The following is a 17,524-nucleotide window of genomic DNA, read 5'->3' on the forward strand; positions in this document are numbered from 1 at the left end:
ATCTCAGACTATGGGTATCATTCCTCTCCTGTCTGTCTATTCCAGCATTGTGCATTACCTGCTTCTTCTGTTCCTTGTCATATAATTGCTGTGTGTGTGCGTGTACGTGTGCGTGTGTGTGTGTGTATGTGTGTGTGTGTTTTATTTTTGTGAGACGAGAGTGCCTAGAGTAGTTCCCAAGCACTCATAGTGATGTCATATACCTCAAAATGTGGAACTTAAAATACAATGTCAGAATATTAACTAAACTATAACAAAATGAGGGTCATTTTATTTTATTAAATATTTATTTATTTATTCCCTTTTGTTGCCCTTGTTGTTTTATTGTTATAGATATTATTGTTGTTATTGCTGTCATTGTTGGATAGGACAGAGAGAAATGGAGAGAGGAGGGGAAGAGAAAGATAGACACCTGCAGACCTAATTCACCACTTGTGAGGCGACTCCCCTGCAGGTGGGGAGCTGGCTCAAACTGGGATCCTTATACTTTGCGCCATGTACACTTAACCCGCTGTGCTACCGCGTGACTCCGTTTTATTTTTTTAATGTTTTATTAGTGACTTAATAATGATTAACAGGGTTTTAAGATAACAGGAACATAATTTCATACATTTCCCACCACCAGAGGTCCATGTCCCATCCCCTCCACTGGAAGCTTCCCTATTCTTTATCCTTCTGGGAGTATGGACCAAAATCCTTTTTTGGGGTGCAGAAGGTGGAAGGTCTGGCTTCTGTAATTGCTTCTCTGCTGGACATGGATGTTGGTAGGTTGATCCATATGTCCAGCCTGTTTCTGTCTTTCCTTCGTTGGGTAGGGCTCTGGAGAGATGACCCATTGGTGAGGAGAATCATTTTCTACTCACAAGATTCCTGAGAAAACAGAAAACAGCGCATAAGAAACAGCACATAAATAAAGAATTCCACATGAAGACATTAGAGTCATCATAGAAGCATAGCTACTTTCCTAACATTCTTTGATGCCATTTTATTATCTCCATGCCTTCTTTTTCAATTCGTTTTATGTTACAAGTCCCTTTTTTTAAAAAAAAAAATATTTATTCATGAGAAAGACAGGAGGAGAGAGAGAAAGAACCAGACATCACTCTGATACATGTGCTGCCGGGGACTGAACTCAGGACCTCATGGTTGAGAATCGAATTTTTTATCCACTGTGCCACCTCCCAGACCACAACAAGACCCTTTCTTAGGGAGTTAGATTGGCTTTTCCCTTTGGCCAGCACACATTTTAACAAAAAGCCTATTCTGAGTGTCTACATGCCCTCTGTTCATTGAGGGCTTTGTTCTTTTTTTTTTTTTTTAAGATTTTATTTATTTATGAGAAAGATAGGAGAGAGAGAAAGAACAGACATCACTCTAGTACATGTGCTGTCGGGGATCGAACTCAGGACCTCATGCTTGAGAGTCCAATGCTCTAGCTACTGCGCCACCTCCCAGACCATGAGGGCTTTGTTCTTATGGGTGCAAGATAACCTGAGCACCCAGAAAAAAAATTTTGTTCTCTTCTTTGGAGATGATTTTTGTAACACCCCCATCAACATCTGTAAAATTATGAATTTTTAGATCTGCATATATTTTCCCCTCATTCACTCATGCAAACTTTTATTTCACAAAACCTGATACTCTGACTAGAAGTCAGTCATCACCACTCAGTTTGTAGTCTACAACTGGCGGCAAAAGTCCAGAAGTTCATATTAAAAGCATAGAATATCTAATCACCAGGAGTAAAGGTTGGAAATCTGATAGGAATTCATAAGCAACAATATTATGGAGGAATCCCTGGTAGGGGACAAGTGCCCCACATGGCAATTATGTCTTGTATAATTTGAATTATTTTAAAAGTTGGCATAACCATTATTTTAGTTAATTAGCAGTTTTATTTATTTATTTTTAATTTTTTAAAATTATCTTTATTTATTTATTGGATAGAGACAAGTAGAAATCGAGAGAGAATGGGGTGATAGAGAGGGAGAGAGACAGAGACACCTGCAGCCCTACTTTACCACTTGTGAAGCTTTCCCCCTGCAGGTGGGGACCAGGGGATCGAACCTGGGTCCTTGCGCATTGTAACATGTGCGCTCAACCAGGTGCGCCACCACCTGGCCCCTAATTAGCAGTTTTAAAAGGTTTTAAAAATGAGGGTCCGGCGGTAGCACATCTGGTTAAGCGCAAGCTCAAAGATGGGCGTAAGGATCCTGGTTCCAGCCTCCCACACCCCACCTGCAGGGGGCAGGGGTCGCTTAGCGGTGAAGCTGGTCTGAAGGTGTCTTTCTCTCCTCTCTTTCTTCTCCTCCTCTCTCAATTTCGCTCTGTCCTATCTTACAACAACAACAGCAATGACAACAATAATAATGATGACAACAAGGGCAACAAAATGGGGAAAATGGCCTCCAGGAGCTGTGGATTCGTAATGCAGGCACCCCCAGCAATAACCCTGGAGGCAAAAAAAAAAAAGGTTATAAAATTACAGTTACACAACATCACAAAATTCTGTGCCTCACCTCCAGTGACAATCACCATAGTTCTCAGAAAGTCTAAGAGACAGTTTCACTTCTTCTCCTTTGTAAGTATGTTTTTTGGTTTGTTTTGTTTTGTTTTGTTTTTAATTCTTTATATTCCACATATTTAGAAAAGTCATCTGGTAGTTGTATTTTTTCCCTTTTTTTCAATATTTATTTATTTATTTCCTTTTGTTGCCCTTGTTGTTTTATTGTTGTAGTTATTATTGTTGTTGTTATTGATGTCATCGTCGTTGGATAGAACAGAGAGAAATGGAGATAGGAGGGGAAGACAGAGGGGGAGAGAAAGATAGACACTTGCAGACCTGCTTCACCACCTGTGAAGCGACTCCCTTGCAGGTGGGGGAAGCCAGGGGCTCGAACTGGGATCCTTATGCTGGTCCTTGAGCTTTGCGCCACCTGCTCTTAACCCACTGTGCTACAGCCCAACTCCCGGGTAGTTGTATTTTACCTCTATACTTACTCACTAATGATAATCACCTCCAGCTCCTTCTATGTTGCCCATTTTTATCCAATATCTTTTTTGAACTGCAGAGTAGTATTTCATTGAGGATACATCCCATAACTTCATTATTAGTTGTTCTTTCGTAGGCATTTGGGCTGATTCTACTCCCTGGGTACTGTGAACATTGTAGCTATGAACATATGTGTTTTTGAGTCCTTTGGATACAGGCCTAAGAGTGGTGTACTTAAGAAGAATGTGTATTCATCTCTTTTGAATAGAATGTTCCATATAAATCCGTTCATTCAGCCCATGACTTCACTCAAAGCAATTATTTCCTTACTGACTTTCTATCCTAATGATTTGTCTCTTGCTATGAGTGGTATTTTAGATCACCTACTGTCAAATTGTGTTACTGTTGGGATTCGGGTGGTGGTGCAGCGGGTTAAGTGCAGGTGGCGCAAAGCACAAGGACTGATGTAAGGATCCCGGTTCAAGCCACGGGCTCCCCACCTGCAGGGGAGTCACTTCACAGGCGGTGAAGCTGGTCTGCAGGTGTCTAACTTTCTCTCCCCCCTCTGTCTTCGCCTCCTCTCTCCATTTCTCTCTGTCCTATCCAACAACAACGACATCAATAACCACAACAATGTTAAACAAGGGCAACAAAAGGGAAAACAATTTTTTTTTTAATTTTTTTAAAGATTTTAAAAAATTGTGTTACTGTCAATGGGCCTCTTGAAACCAGTTAGTGCGTTTTTGTTTGTTTGTTTGTTTGTTTGTTTTTGTCTCCAGGGTTATCACTGGGGCTCTGTGCCTGCACCACGAATTCTCTGCTCCTGGAAGACATTTTTCCTTTTTGTCGCCCTTTTTTTTTTAAATCTTCATTTATTTATTGGATAGAGACAGCCAGAAATCGAGAGGGAAGGGGATGATAGAGAGGGAGAGACAGAGAGACACCTGCAGCCCTGCTTCATCACTCACAAAGCTTTCCCCATGCAAGTGGGGGCTGGGGGCTCGAACCTGGATCCTTACGCGCATCTGTGCGTTTTGCGCCGTGTGAGCTTCGCTTAACCCACTGGGTTACCGCCGGGGCCGCCCAGTGAGTACTTTCGTTGTATACTCGGAAGCCCCCATATTAGGTGCATATGTACTGACAAATTACAAGTTCTTTTTGGGTCTCTCTTGTGATCATCCTATAATATCCCTCCAGGCCTTGTACTATCTTTTTTTGTCTGAAAGTTTACCTTACCTGATAGGAAAATAGAAATTCCTGCCCTAGGAGTAGGGCAATCGGTTAGCGCGGGGTACTTAGAAATTCGTGCTGTTGTTTTTGAATTGTTGGCTTTGGAAACACCCTGCTTCAAGATTTCTGTCTGGCTCTTTGTTCTTGATTCAGATGTGAGTTTCTTGTAGATATAGAACTAATGGATTCTGGTTTTGTTTGTTTGTTGTTTTTGTTTTTTATCCATCCAGCTACTGTAGATCTTTTTCACTTGTGAATATAGACTATTCACATTTCTTTTTTTTTAAAAAAAAACAACATTTATTCATTGATTTATTCCCTTTTGTTTCACTTGTTGTTTTATTGTTGTAGTTATTATTGTTGTTATTGATGTCGTCATTGTTGGATAGACAGAGAGAAATGGAGAGAGGAGGGGAAGACAGAGAGGGGGGAGAGAAAGACAGACACCTGCAGACCTGCTTCACCACCTGTGAAGGCACTCCTTGCAGGTGGGGAGTGGGGGCTCGAACCGGGATCCTTTGGCCTGTTGTGCTTTGCGCCACCTGCACATAACCCTCTGTGCTACCGTCAGACTCCGTATTCACATTTCTTGTGATTACGGATATATGTGGTCTGTTCTCTAATATTCTCTATGTTGTTGTCTCTCTGTTTCCTTGTGAATATACTTCTATCTACCAGTTTGTGTGGATGGTTTTTCCATAGTGTTCCTATCACTCTCCATGTGTCTCTGCTCTATATTTTGTTTTGTTGTTACCATGGGTGTTATAATATTCTACCTATTATATCTAAAAATTTTTTTTTGTTCTATAGCGTTTGTTCTATTTGTGATTAGTTTTCATGTGCTTATAAATATTCCTAACTCAATATATCTTCTAAGAACAAACGTGATACAATAAAAAAAAGTTCCAGTGGGGCCAGGTGGTGGAGCACCTGGTTGAGTGCACATGTTACAATGCACAAGGACCCGGGTTCAAGCCCCCAGTCCCCACCTGCAAGTGAAAAGCTTCACAGTGGTAAAGCGGTGCTGCAGGCATCTCTGTCTCTCTCTCTCTCTCTCACCCCCTTCCCTCTCAATTTCTGGCTGTCTCTATCCAATAAATAAATAAAGATAATAAATTTTTTTTAAAAAGTTCCAATAAAAAGTACATGATGGGGAGCCAGGAGGTAGTGCAGGTTAAGCACACGTGGCACAAAATGCAAGGACCCGCATAAGGGTCTGGGTTCAGGCCCTCAGTTCCCCACCTGTGTGTGTGGGGGGTCGCTTCACAAGCTGTGAAGCAGGTCTGCAGGTGTCTATCTTTCTCTCCCCCTCTCTGTCTTCCCTTCGTCTCTCAATTTTTTGTCCTATCCAACAACAATGACAGCAATAACAACAATGATAATAATCACAACAACATTAAACAACAAGGGCAACAAAAGGGAAAAAATAGCCCCCAGGAGCAGTGGATTCGTAGTGCAGGCACCGAGCCTCAACCACAACCTTGGAGGCAAAAAAAAAAAAAAAAAGGATATTATGACTGTAGCTAAAGACAACTTTTTATTACTGATTTAATAATGATTAACAAGATTTTTCCCCCTTTTTTGCTGCCAGGATTATTGCTTGCATTACAAATCCACCACTCCCACCGGCCATTTTTTCTATTTTTTTCTTCCTATTTATTATTAGAAAGGACAGAGAGAGATTGAGAGAAGTGTGGAGACAGAGAGGGTGAGAGAAAGAGAGACGAGAGTCAGACAGTAACGAAGCAGGTTAAGCGCACATGGCACAAAGCGCAAGGACAGGCATAAGGATCCGGGTTTGAGCCCCCGGCTCCCCACCATCAGGGGAGTCACTTCACAGGCGGGAAAGCAGGTCTGCAAGTGTCTTTCTCTTCTCCTCTCTGTCTTCCCCTTCTTTTTCGCAGTTCTATCCAACAATAGTGACATCAATAACAACAACAATAATAAGCACAACAATGCTAAAACAACAAGGGCAACAAAAAGAGAGAGAGTGACACCTGCAGACTTGCTTCACTGCGCATGAAGCACTCTCCCTGTTATGAATATTTTACCCTGCAAAACTATCACTAAAATATTAAAAGATTAAAGAGGCAGGCCAGGCAATGGCGCAACCGGTTAAACTCACATACATCAAGCGTAAGGACCTATTCATAACTAGCAACATCTGTCTTCTTGATTCTCTTTTAAAATTTTTACTTATTTATTTTCTTGCCACCAGGGTTATCACTGGGGCTTGCTACCTGCACAGTAAATCACCGACTCCCCTCAGCCATCCTATCCTTTCTTTCTCTGTTTATCTCTCTCACTCTCTTTGCTTTCATTTTGATGGGAGAGATTGAAAAGAGAGTTAGGGAGTCCGGCTGTAGCACAGCGGGTTAAGTGCAGTTGGCACAAAGCATAAGGACCCGCAGAAGGAGGATCCCGGTTGGAGCCCCCAGCTCCCCACCTGCAGGGGAGTCGCTTCACAGGCAGTGAAGCAGGTCTGCAGGTGCCTATCTTTCTCTCCGCCTCTCTGTCTTCCACCTCTTCGCTCCATTTCTCTCTGTCCTAACCAACAACGATGACAACAATAATAACTACAACAACAAGGGCAATAAAAGGGAATAAATAAATAAAACAAATATTTTTTAAAAAAGGAGAGTTAATGTTTTCAACACCTTGAATATATTATTCTACTTTTTTTTCTTTTGTGACCTCCAGACTTCCCGCTGAAAAGTATGAGGAGAGTCTAGTAGTGATACATTTATAGTCATTTTTTTTCTAGCAATTTTCACTATCTTTTCTTTGTACTTGGCCTTTTTAAGACATATTACTCATTTCATCTCTCATCTGTTGTAGATAAGACAAAGAGAACCAGAGTATCACTTCACTCTGGCACATGTGGTGCTGGGGATCAAACTTAGGACCTTATCCTTGAGAGGCCAAAGCTTTATGTACTGTGCCATTTCATGAGGCTCTGTCCTTGACTTTTCTTTTCTTTCTTTTCTTTTCTTTTCTTTTCTTTTCTTTTCTTTTCTTTTCTTTTCTTTCTTTTCTTTTCTTTTTTTTTCTTTTTTTTCCTCCAGAGTGATCACTGGGGCTCAGTACTGGCACTCTGAATCCACTACTCCTGGCAGCCATTTTTCCATTATATTGCGTAGGACAAAGAGAAATTGACAAAGGGGGGAAGAAAGAGAGGGAGAGAGAGTGGTCTGGGAAGTGGCACAGTAGATAAAGTTTTGGGCTTTTCGAACCAGGATCCTTATGCAGGTCCTTGGGCTTTGTGCCACATGCGCTTAACCCGCTGCGCTACCGCCCGACTCCCGCCCTTGTTGTTTTAATGTTGTAGTTATTGTTGTTGTTATTGATGTCGTTGTTGTTGGCTAGGGCAGAGAGAAATGGAGAAAGGAGGGGAAGACAGAGAGGGAGAGAGAAAGACAGACACCTCAGACCTGCTTCACCACTTGTGAAGTGACTCCCCTGCAGGTGGGGAAATGGGAGCTCAAACCGGGATCCTTAAGCCGGCCCTTGCGCTTTCAGCCACTTGCGCTTCCTGCTGCACTACCGCCCGCCCGACTCCCCAAAAAAGACTTCTTAACCCTTCCTTTTCTTGCTGGCCACACACACAGACTCTCATGCTTTTTTTCTTTCCTTTTTTCCAAAATAAATAATGCTTTTTAAAAATTTTATTAACTATTTACTTTGTTTGATGTGGGGCAGAGAAAAATTTATTTTTTAATTTTTGTATAATTTTTATTTATTTTAATGAGAGCGAGAGATACAAAAAGAATGACCAGAGTCCTGCTCAGCTCCGGCTTATGGTAGTGCTGAGGATTGAACCTGGGCCTTCAGAGCCTCAGGTGTGAGGTTTTTTTGGTTGTGTGTTTTTTTAATATTTATTTATTCCCTTTTATTGCCCTTGTTATTTTTATTGTTGTTGTTATTGATGTCGTTGTTGTTGGATAGGACAGAGAGAGATGGAGAGAGGAGGGGAAGACAGAGAGGGGGAGAGAAAGACAGACACCTGCAGACCTGCTTCAGCCTGTAAAGTGACTCCCCTGCAGGTGGGGAGCCGGGGGGCTTGAACCGGGATCCTTCCCGCCACCTGCGCTTAACCCACAGCGCTACCGCTGCAACTCCCAGGCGTGAGAGTTTTATGCATAACCATTATGTTGTCTCCCCAGGCTGACAGAGAAAAATTTAGAGGGAAGAGGAAAATGGGGGGGGGGTGGCAGGTGATGGCGCACCTGACGGAACGCACATGTTACAATGTGCAGGTTTGAGCTCCTAGTGCCCGCCTGCAGGAGGAAAGTTTCATGAGCAGTGAAGCAAGTCTGAAGGTGTCTCTCTGTCTCTCTCCATCTCTATCTCCCCCTGGCCTCTCAATTTTTTACTGTCTCTATCCAATAAATAAATAAAAATTAAAGAAAAAGAAGGGGTAGGGGAGAGACAGAGAGATACCTGCAGATCTGCTTCACCACCTGTGAAGCTTTCCCCCCTGGAAAGTGGTGGGTTGAACCCAGGTCCTTGCACACTGTAATGTGTACACTTAACCAGGTATGACACCACTTGGCCTTCACTTACCCTCATTCAAACAGTATTGTCTTTTTTTTTTTCTAGAAATTATTCAACAATTTCTTTTTTAAAACATTATTTAAATTTATTTATTTATTCATGAGAAATATAGAAGAGAAAGAACCAGACATCACTCTGTTACATGTGCTGTCAGGGATCGAACTCAGGACCACATGGTTGAGAATCCAATGCTTTATCCACGGCGCCACCTCCTAGACCACAGTATTGTCTTTTTTTTTATCTTTACAAGAAATCTCAGATGCAGCCTGGGGAGACAAACATAATGGTTAGGCAAAGACTTTCATGCCTGAAATTCCAAAGTTCCAACTTCAATCCCCAGCACCACCATAATCCAGACCTGAGTGGTATTCTGGTCTCTCTCCCTCTGTCAATCTATCACTCTTTCATTAAAATAAAATAAAATAGATTTAAAAAAGAAAGAATGAAAGAAAGAAAGAAATCCCAGATGTGTTCTGTTGAAATTCAGAAATAAATGTTAGGCAAGGTGAGTTTGCCATGCCGACGCCACCATTACTGAATCCTCGACTCTTTCCACAGCTATCACTTCTGTGAAATTTTATCTCTTTTTTCTTTCCTAGTAGTTACCTCCATAACATGAAAACAAAGAATAATACACAAGCTACCGGATTTCTTCTTCTAGGATTTTCAGATGAACCAGAAATGCAGTCCCTCCTGTTTGGACTTTTTCTCTCCATGTACCTGCTCACTGTGTTGGGAAACTTGCTCCTCATTCTGACTGTCAGCTCAGACTCCCACCTCCACACCCCCATGTACTTCTTCCTCTCCAACCTGTCCTTGGTGGACATTGGTTTCATCTCCACCACCATCTTAAAGATGCTGCAGAACATCCACACGCACAGCAAAGCCATCACCTATGCGGGCTGCCTCACCCAGATTTATTTTTGCATACTCTTTGCCGTATTGGATAACTTCCTTTTGACTGTGATGGCGTATGACCGCTATGTGGCCATCTGTCACCCCCTGCACTACACGGTCATCATGAACCCCAGGCTCTGTGGACTGCTGGTTCTGGTGTCCTGGGTTTTGAGTGTACTGAATTCTTTGTTACAAAGTTTGATGGCGTTGAGACTGTCTTTCTGCACAGACTTGGCAATCCCCCACTATTTCTGTGAGCTCAACCAGCTGCTCCAACTGGCCTGTTCTGACACCTTTCTGAATAACCTAGTGATGTATCTTGCAGCTCTCCTGCTGGGTGGTGGTCCCTTTGTTGGTATTGTTTACTCTTATTCTAAGATCGTTTCCTGCATCCGTAGAATGTCATCAGCTGAAGGGAAGCATAAAGCCTTTTCCACCTGTGCCTCTCACCTCTCAGTTGTCTGCTTATTTTATTGTACACTCTTAGGGGTGTATCTTAGCTCTGCTGCTCCCCACAGCTCACACTCAATTTCAACAGCCTCAGTGCTGTACACTGTGGTAATACCAATGCTGAACCCCTTCATCTACAGTCTCAGAAACAAAGATATCAAGAGGGCTCTTAAGAGACTCTTTGTGAGGGAAACTATGGAAGAATGATTGTCCTAAGACTGAAGAAGTGTCCATGATGGTAGAGATCAGTCTTCGAGGTAGATGTTATGTTTATTTGATCTGACTCAGAAAAAGAGTTTTGTCATTCTGGTTATGCCCTGTATCTAGTAGATATAATTTTTACCTCAAATTCACTACTTGCGTCTATAACTTATTAAGGTTTGTTCTATCTCTGATTCCCACTTACTTTTCCCACTGATGTTTTTCTACTTTTCAAATGATTGTGAACTCTCATCTTTTCATGAGACAACAGGAATCACTAAAAGTATTTTTCCCTCAAATGTCACTATAGAAACCAATTCTTTCTTATTAAAAAAAAAATCTTTCAAGAGTTGCGCTATCCTTGTGGAAGAAAGCTACACAAATTCTAAGGCATATTGTGCCATTTTACAGTAGGTATTTATCTGAGGAGAATGTATCATGTTCATTAAGATCATTCATTCTTGGGAGTCGGGCGGTAGTGCAACGGGTTAAGCGCAGGTGGCGCAAAGCGCAAGGATACGCATAAGGATCCCGGTTTGAGCCCCCGGCTCCCTGAAGCAGGTCTGCAAGTGTCTGTCTTTCTCCCCCTCTCTCTCTGTCTTCCCCTCCTCTCTCCATTTCTCTCTGTCCTATCCAACAACAACAACAATAATAACTACAACAACAATTAAAAAAAACAGGGCAACAAAAGGAAAATAAATAAATATAAAAAAATACATAAACATTATTGGTTTTTATTGTAACTGATGTTATCTAACATATTTCCCTGAATTAGTTGATCTTTCATCTTCTGTCTCTATTGATGGTTTGTGTATTTTACCCAAAGATTTAAAAAGTAGTTTTTGACCTAGAGTTAATATTTTGGGACATTTTTCCTCTCTAACAACTTCCCCTGTTTATCCAGTCCAGTGTCTTTAATGATATAACATTTATGAAATTTATAATTTATTCACACTTTTTAATATATGGGTAATACTGAGTAAGAAAAGGAAAAAGTTGAGACATTTATTAGTTGTCAGGCTCAGGCAAAAACTAGTAAAGTCATGGGCCCCTTGGAATATATCTAAAATAGACCTACTAGCTTTTTCCAAAATGGAGATTCCAAATCTTCATCTGCAATATTCTTCCCTTTAGGTTCATGATTAGTCAACAAGTTGTTCTGCCTTATATGCTAACTCTTTTTTCAGCCACCAGGTTCCACATGATACCATGATGCCAGCCGGACTTCCCTGGGCAGACGACCCTACCAATATGTCCTAGAGTTCCACCTCCCCAGAGCCCTGACCCAATAGGGAAAGAGAGAGACAGGCTGAGAGTATGGATCAACTGTCAATACCCATGTTCAGCAGGGAAGCAATTACAGAAGCCAGACCTTCCACCTTCAGCACCCCATAATGACCTTGGGTCCATATTCCCATGGGGTTAAAGAATAAGAAAGCTATCAGGGAAGGGGATGGGATATGGAGTTCTGTTAGTGGAAATTGTGTGGAATTGTGCTCCTCTTATCCTGTGGTCTTATCAAGATTTCTATTTTAAAAATAAAATTTTTAAGTGAGCGCATGGGGGGGCAGGTGGTGACACACCTGGTTAAGCACTCACATTACAGTGCAAAAGGACCCAGGTTCAAGACCCTGGTCCCCACTTAGAGGGGGGAAAACTTCATGAGTGGTGAAGCAGTGCTGCAGGTGTCTCTCTGCGTCATCCTCTCTTTCGCCCCCACCCCTGAATTTCTCTGTCTCTATCCAATAATAATATTTTTTAAACTTTTAAAAAGGATAGGAATCAAGTGAACTCTCTTTAAACTTTATTATAAAATGACAGTAATTAAAACTGTTAAGTATTTGAATCAACAAACACATGTATCAATAAAACAAACCTGAAAGCCTAGTAATCAATGCACATTAATTTATCTTTAATTTATAGCATAGAATCTAAAACTGTACAATGAAGAAAGAAGCATCTTTTCAGTAAATGGCATTGGAAACAGTGTATGAAAGAAATATGGTCACTTACTAACCCCATATATACATATAACCAAAATGGATCAATGACTGTAATGTAAGACTCAAAACTATAAGGTAGATACAAGATAACAGGTGGAATGTTCCATTAAACCAGGGTAGTGATGTCTTCGGGGGACTTGAATTTTTTTTTTATTCATCTGTGTCCCTATCCCCGTCTGTATTTCTCCCCACTCCCCCTCATAATCTTTTACTTTAATGCAATACTCCAAACCCAGTCCAAATTCTGTTTTGTGTTTCCTTTTTTCTGTTTTTTTTTCTCAACTTCCGTCAATGAGTGGGATCATCCATATTCATCTTTCTCTTTCTGGCTTATCTCACTTAACATAACTCCTTCAAGTTCTATCCAAGATGGGTCAAAGAAGGTGGATTCATTATTCTTAATAGCTAAGCAGTATTTTATCGTGAGTATATAGACCACAATTTTCTCAGCCACTGATCTGTTGTTGGACACCTGGGTTGCTTCCAGGTTTTGGCTATTACAAATTGTGCTGCTATGAAGACGTGTACACAGATCTTTTGGGATGGTTGTTTTTTACTCCTTAGGATATATCCCCAGGAGAGAAATTATTGGGCCATAAGGAAGGTCCATTTCTAGCTTTCTGAGAGTTCTCCAGACTGCTCTCCACAGGGGTTGGACCAATTGACATTCCCACCAGCAGTGCAGGAGGGTTTTCATAAAATGGAAATGTAATGCAGATTAGCAACTGGGATAACGGTAAACTGAAAAGTCATTATACGGCAAAAGAAAAATGCAAACAGAATGAAAAGGCAGCCTTTTGACTGGGGTAATATATTTGTACATCATTTATTTGGTAAAGAGTTAAATATCCAAGGCATGTAAATGAATCATATAACTTAACAAAAAAATCCAAATAAAAAATAAGCAGAATATTGGAATGAACATTTGTCTAGACAGGGCATACAGATAGCCAACAGGCCTGTACAATATTGCTCATCCTCACTGATTAACAAAGATGAACATAAAAAGCACAATGAGAAATCACCTCGGGGGTTGGGTGGTACAGCAGTGGATTAAGCGCACATGGCATGAAGCTCAAGGACAGGTTCAAAGATCCCGGTTCAAGCCCCCCCAGCTCCCCAACTGCAGGGGTGTCATTTCACAAGCAGGTCAGCAGGTGTCTGTCTTTCTCTCCTCCTCTCTGTCTTCCCCTCTTTTCTCAATTTCTCTCTGTCCTATCCAACAACAACAACAACAGCAATAACGACAAGGGCAATAAAAAATGGGGAAAATGGCCTCCAGGAGCAGTGGATTCATGGTACAGTCACCAAGCCCCAGTGATAACCCTGGAGGCAGGTATAAAAAGTAAAAAAAAAAAAAAGGAAAAGAAAGAGATCACTTTACACTTGTGAGAATGGCCAACATCAAAATTAACAAGTGTCGCTGAGGGTGAAGAGAAGGCATATTTTTGCACTGTTGGTGGAATATAAATTGTTGCAACAATTTTACACAGCGGTTTGGAGCTGCCGTATGATTCGACATAAAACATTTTTGAGGACATAAGCAAAGAACAAGAAACCTTAACACAAAAAGGCAAAAAGAGTTTTTTCCCCCTTTGTTTTACTGTTGCAATTGTTATTGATGTCATCGTTGTTGGATAGGACAGAGAGAAATGGAGAGAGGAAGGGAAGACAAAAAGGGGGAGAGAAAGAGAGACACCTGCAGAACTGCTTCACCATTCGTGAAGCGACTCCCCTGCAGGTGGGGAGCCAGGGGCTCGAACTGGGATCCTTACGCTGGTCCTTGTGCTTTGTGCCATGTGCGCTGAACCTGCTGTGCTACCGCCCGACTCCTAGAAGAAAGAGTTCTCAGGTAAGGTGTGTACCTTTCCATGCGTGCGGCCTAGTTTTCAGGCCTAACCTAGTACCACACAGGTGTGAAGGCACTAGAGGAGACATCAGTGCAGTAGTGTCTTGTCTCTCCCTCTCTGACTTTTTTGTGCTTCTGTCTGAATGAAAAGCTAGTTCAGATGTGTATGTGGATCTGAAAAAAAAAAGCAAACAAACAAAATCTCTAAGTTTACTGCAGTGTTTAGAGCAAACAGTTAAAACAAAGAAGTAATTGTAGTGTGGGGAGTCGGACTGTAGCGCAACGGGTTAAATGCATGTGGTGCAAAACACAAGGACCGGCACAAGGATCCTAGTTCGAGACCGGCTCCCCACCTGCAGGGGAGTCGTTTCACAGGCAGTGAAGCAGGTCTGCAGACATCAATCTTTCTCTCCCCCTCCCTGTCTTCTCCTCCTCTCTCCATTTCTCTGTCTTATCCAACAACGACATCAACAACTACAACAATAAAAAAAACAAGGGCAACAAAAAAGGGAAATAAGTATTTTTTAATTTAAAAATTAAAATAAAATAAAAATAAAGAAGTAACTGAGGCAGATGGTAGATAGCATAATGCATATGCAAACAAACTCTCATGCCTGAGGCTCTAAAGTCCCAGGTTCAATCCCCCACACCACCATAAGCCAGAGCTGAACAGTGCTACGGTAAAAAAAAAAAAAAAAAAAAGTAACTGTATTGTCCATCAATTAATGGCTACATAAAAGAGATGAGGTATACCTATAGGATGAAAAAGTAGTCCTCTAACTATGAAATTCTGCCATTTGTAGCAAAATGCAGAGTTCTAGAGGATTTTGTGCTGTGAAACTCATCAGAAGAAAAAAAAATATTGGATCTTACCTATGTGTGTAATACATGGATATAAAACTGATCTGAAAAAATTAAAATGATGACTGAATATTGCCAACAGAACAGAAGTTATGAGAAATCATGAGACATTATGAGGAGATAAGTTCAATTATGGGGAGACAATTCAAGGAAATGATGTGGAAGGGTGTAAAATAGGAACTAGGGGGGGGAGCCAACACTGTATTTATAATGATAAAAAGAAGTTTCCCTCGTGCAAGTGGATTCATAGATGCAAGAAGTTAAGGGGTTTTCAGTTGTACTGTCAATATGCTTCTAAGAGGCAAGTCTGTCAACAGCCTCCTTACATAGGTGTTTCCAGAGTATGTGTCCTCACATGCACTTGAAGTCTAACTAATGGCATTCATACTTTCACTGCACTTCCCTGGGAATTATCTTCCTTGGGAAGACTATTTCTCAGGATTATCTTCCCAGGGACCCAGGAGATACAAATCAATTGCCACATTGCACACACACATTTTCTTTTTAGTACCTTCATCTGTATATTTGAAGAGACAGGAGGTAGCTAGATTCTTTCTGAAAGTGCTGGCATTCATAGGGCTTTCCGTCCACTACATAGGGTAAGGTATTGTTACAGGGGGTCGGGCAGTAGCACAGTGGGTTGAGCGCACAGTGGAGTAAGGCGTAAGGACTGGCGTAAGGATCCTGGTTCCAGCCCCCGGCTCCCCATCTGTAGGGGAGTCGCTTCACAGGTGGTGAAGCAGGTCTGCAAGTGTCTATCTTTCTCTCCCCCCTCTGTCTTCCTCTCCTCTCTCCATTTCTCTTTGTCCTATCCAACAACGAACGACATCAACAACAATGATAACCACAACAAGGCTATAACAACAAGGGCAACAAAAAGGGGGAAAAATGGCCTCTAGGAGCAGTGGGTTCCTGTTTCAGGCACCGAGCCCCAGCAATAACCCTGGAGGCAAAAAAAAAAGATATTGTTACAAGGATACATGCTAGATAAAAATAAATAAAACGGAGGCCTTTGAGTGTGGGGAACTGAAACTGTGTTGGTAGGTTAATGAAAGTCAGGTTCCAAACATGTACAGGTAAGCCCACCTCCAGGAAAGAAACAGCCATTCTAACACTCCTGAGATCAAGCAACATATTTCCCAGATTGGAACTTTCACCAGTCTCTATTTAACAAGTTCATCAAATAAATTTATTTTAGATTATTATTATTCACCAAAGCACCCGTCAGCTCTGGTTTTTGGTGTTGCTGCGGATTTAACCTGAGACCTCATGGCTACAGGCATGAAAATCTTTTTTTTTTAATATCTATTTATTTATTCCCTTTTGTTGTCCTTGTTATTGTTGTTGTTGTTATTGATGCCATTGCTGTTGGATAGGACAGAGAGAAATGGAGAGAGGAGGGGAAGACAGAAAGGGGGAGAGAAAGAGAGACACCTGCAAACCTGCTTCACCGCCTGTGAAGGAACTCCCCTGCAGGTGGGGAGCCAGGGGCTCAAACCAGGATCCGTATGCCAGTTCTTGTGCTTCTAGCCACATGCACTGAATGCACTGTGCTACTGCCCAGTTCCTGGAAATCTTTTCACATACCATTAAGTTAGCTCTGCCCATCACAGCCTAACTTCTTATTTTATTTTTTAACATTTTTTCCCTTTTGTTGCCCTTGTTGTTTATCATCATTGTTATTATTGTTGTTGTTGGATAGGACAGAAAGAAATTGAGAGAGGAGAGGAAGACAGAGAGGGGGAAGAGAAAAACACCTGCAGAGCTGCTTCACCACTCGCAACGCTTTCTCCCTGCAGGTGGGGACCGGTGGCTCAAACCTGGATCCTTGTGCATTGTAACCTGTGCGCTCAACCGGGTGTGCCACCACCTGGCCCCTAGGGGAATTTTTCATTCTTTCCACTATAGCTGACATCAACAGATGAGAGACAGAGAGAGAATAGGGAAAATACCATATTACTACTTAATAAAAAAAAGGAAAAACAGCGGGAGCCGGGCGGTGGCGCAGTGGGTTAAGCGCACGTGGTGCAAAGCACAAGGACCGGCATCAGGATCTTGGTTCGAGCCCCCCGCTCTCCACCTGCCAGGGGAGTCGCTTCACAAGCAGTGAAGCAGGTCTGCAGGTGTCTATCTTTCTCTCCCCCTCTCTGTCTTCCCCTCCTCTCTCCATTTCTCTCTGTCCTATCCAACAACAATGACATCAACAACAACGATAAACAAGAGCAACAAAAGGGGAAAAATTTTAAAAAGAAAGAATAAAAATTAAAAAAAAAAAGGAAAAACACCATATTACTACTTAACCATCTATGGAGTGTTTCCTAGTGCTATGGTGCAAACACGTGCTTAGGCTTCGACCCCAGGTGTCACACACGTTCTGTGCATGTTCTGCCCTGGAAGCTATCTCCCAATATCTCCGATTTTTCTTTTTCTTTTCTTCTTTTACTGTTTGGGCTTCACACCTGCATGACTCCATTGCTCCTTATAGAA

General features: G+C 41.8%; 1 protein-coding gene across 1 annotated transcript; it reads left to right on the top strand.

Annotated features, from left to right (window-relative positions):
- The first annotated feature begins 9,358 nt into the window (after positions 1-9,358).
- On the top strand, positions 9,359-10,477 carry LOC103123670 (olfactory receptor 7A10-like). Its single transcript, XM_007534329.3, has one exon. The coding sequence runs from the start codon at positions 9,392-9,394 to the stop codon at positions 10,328-10,330; it is 939 nt and encodes a 312-aa protein (XP_007534391.1). The 5' UTR covers positions 9,359-9,391; the 3' UTR covers positions 10,331-10,477.
- The last annotated feature ends 7,047 nt before the right edge of the window (positions 10,478-17,524 follow it).

This window comes from Erinaceus europaeus, chromosome 23 (assembly GCF_950295315.1).
Source record: "Erinaceus europaeus chromosome 23, mEriEur2.1, whole genome shotgun sequence".
NCBI classification, from domain to species: Eukaryota; Metazoa; Chordata; class Mammalia; order Eulipotyphla; family Erinaceidae; genus Erinaceus; species Erinaceus europaeus.

Coding starts and splice junctions, on each gene's coding strand:
- LOC103123670 (XM_007534329.3), top strand. CDS start 9,392: ATGAAAACAAAGAATAATACACAAGCTACCGGATTTCTTCTTCTAGGA.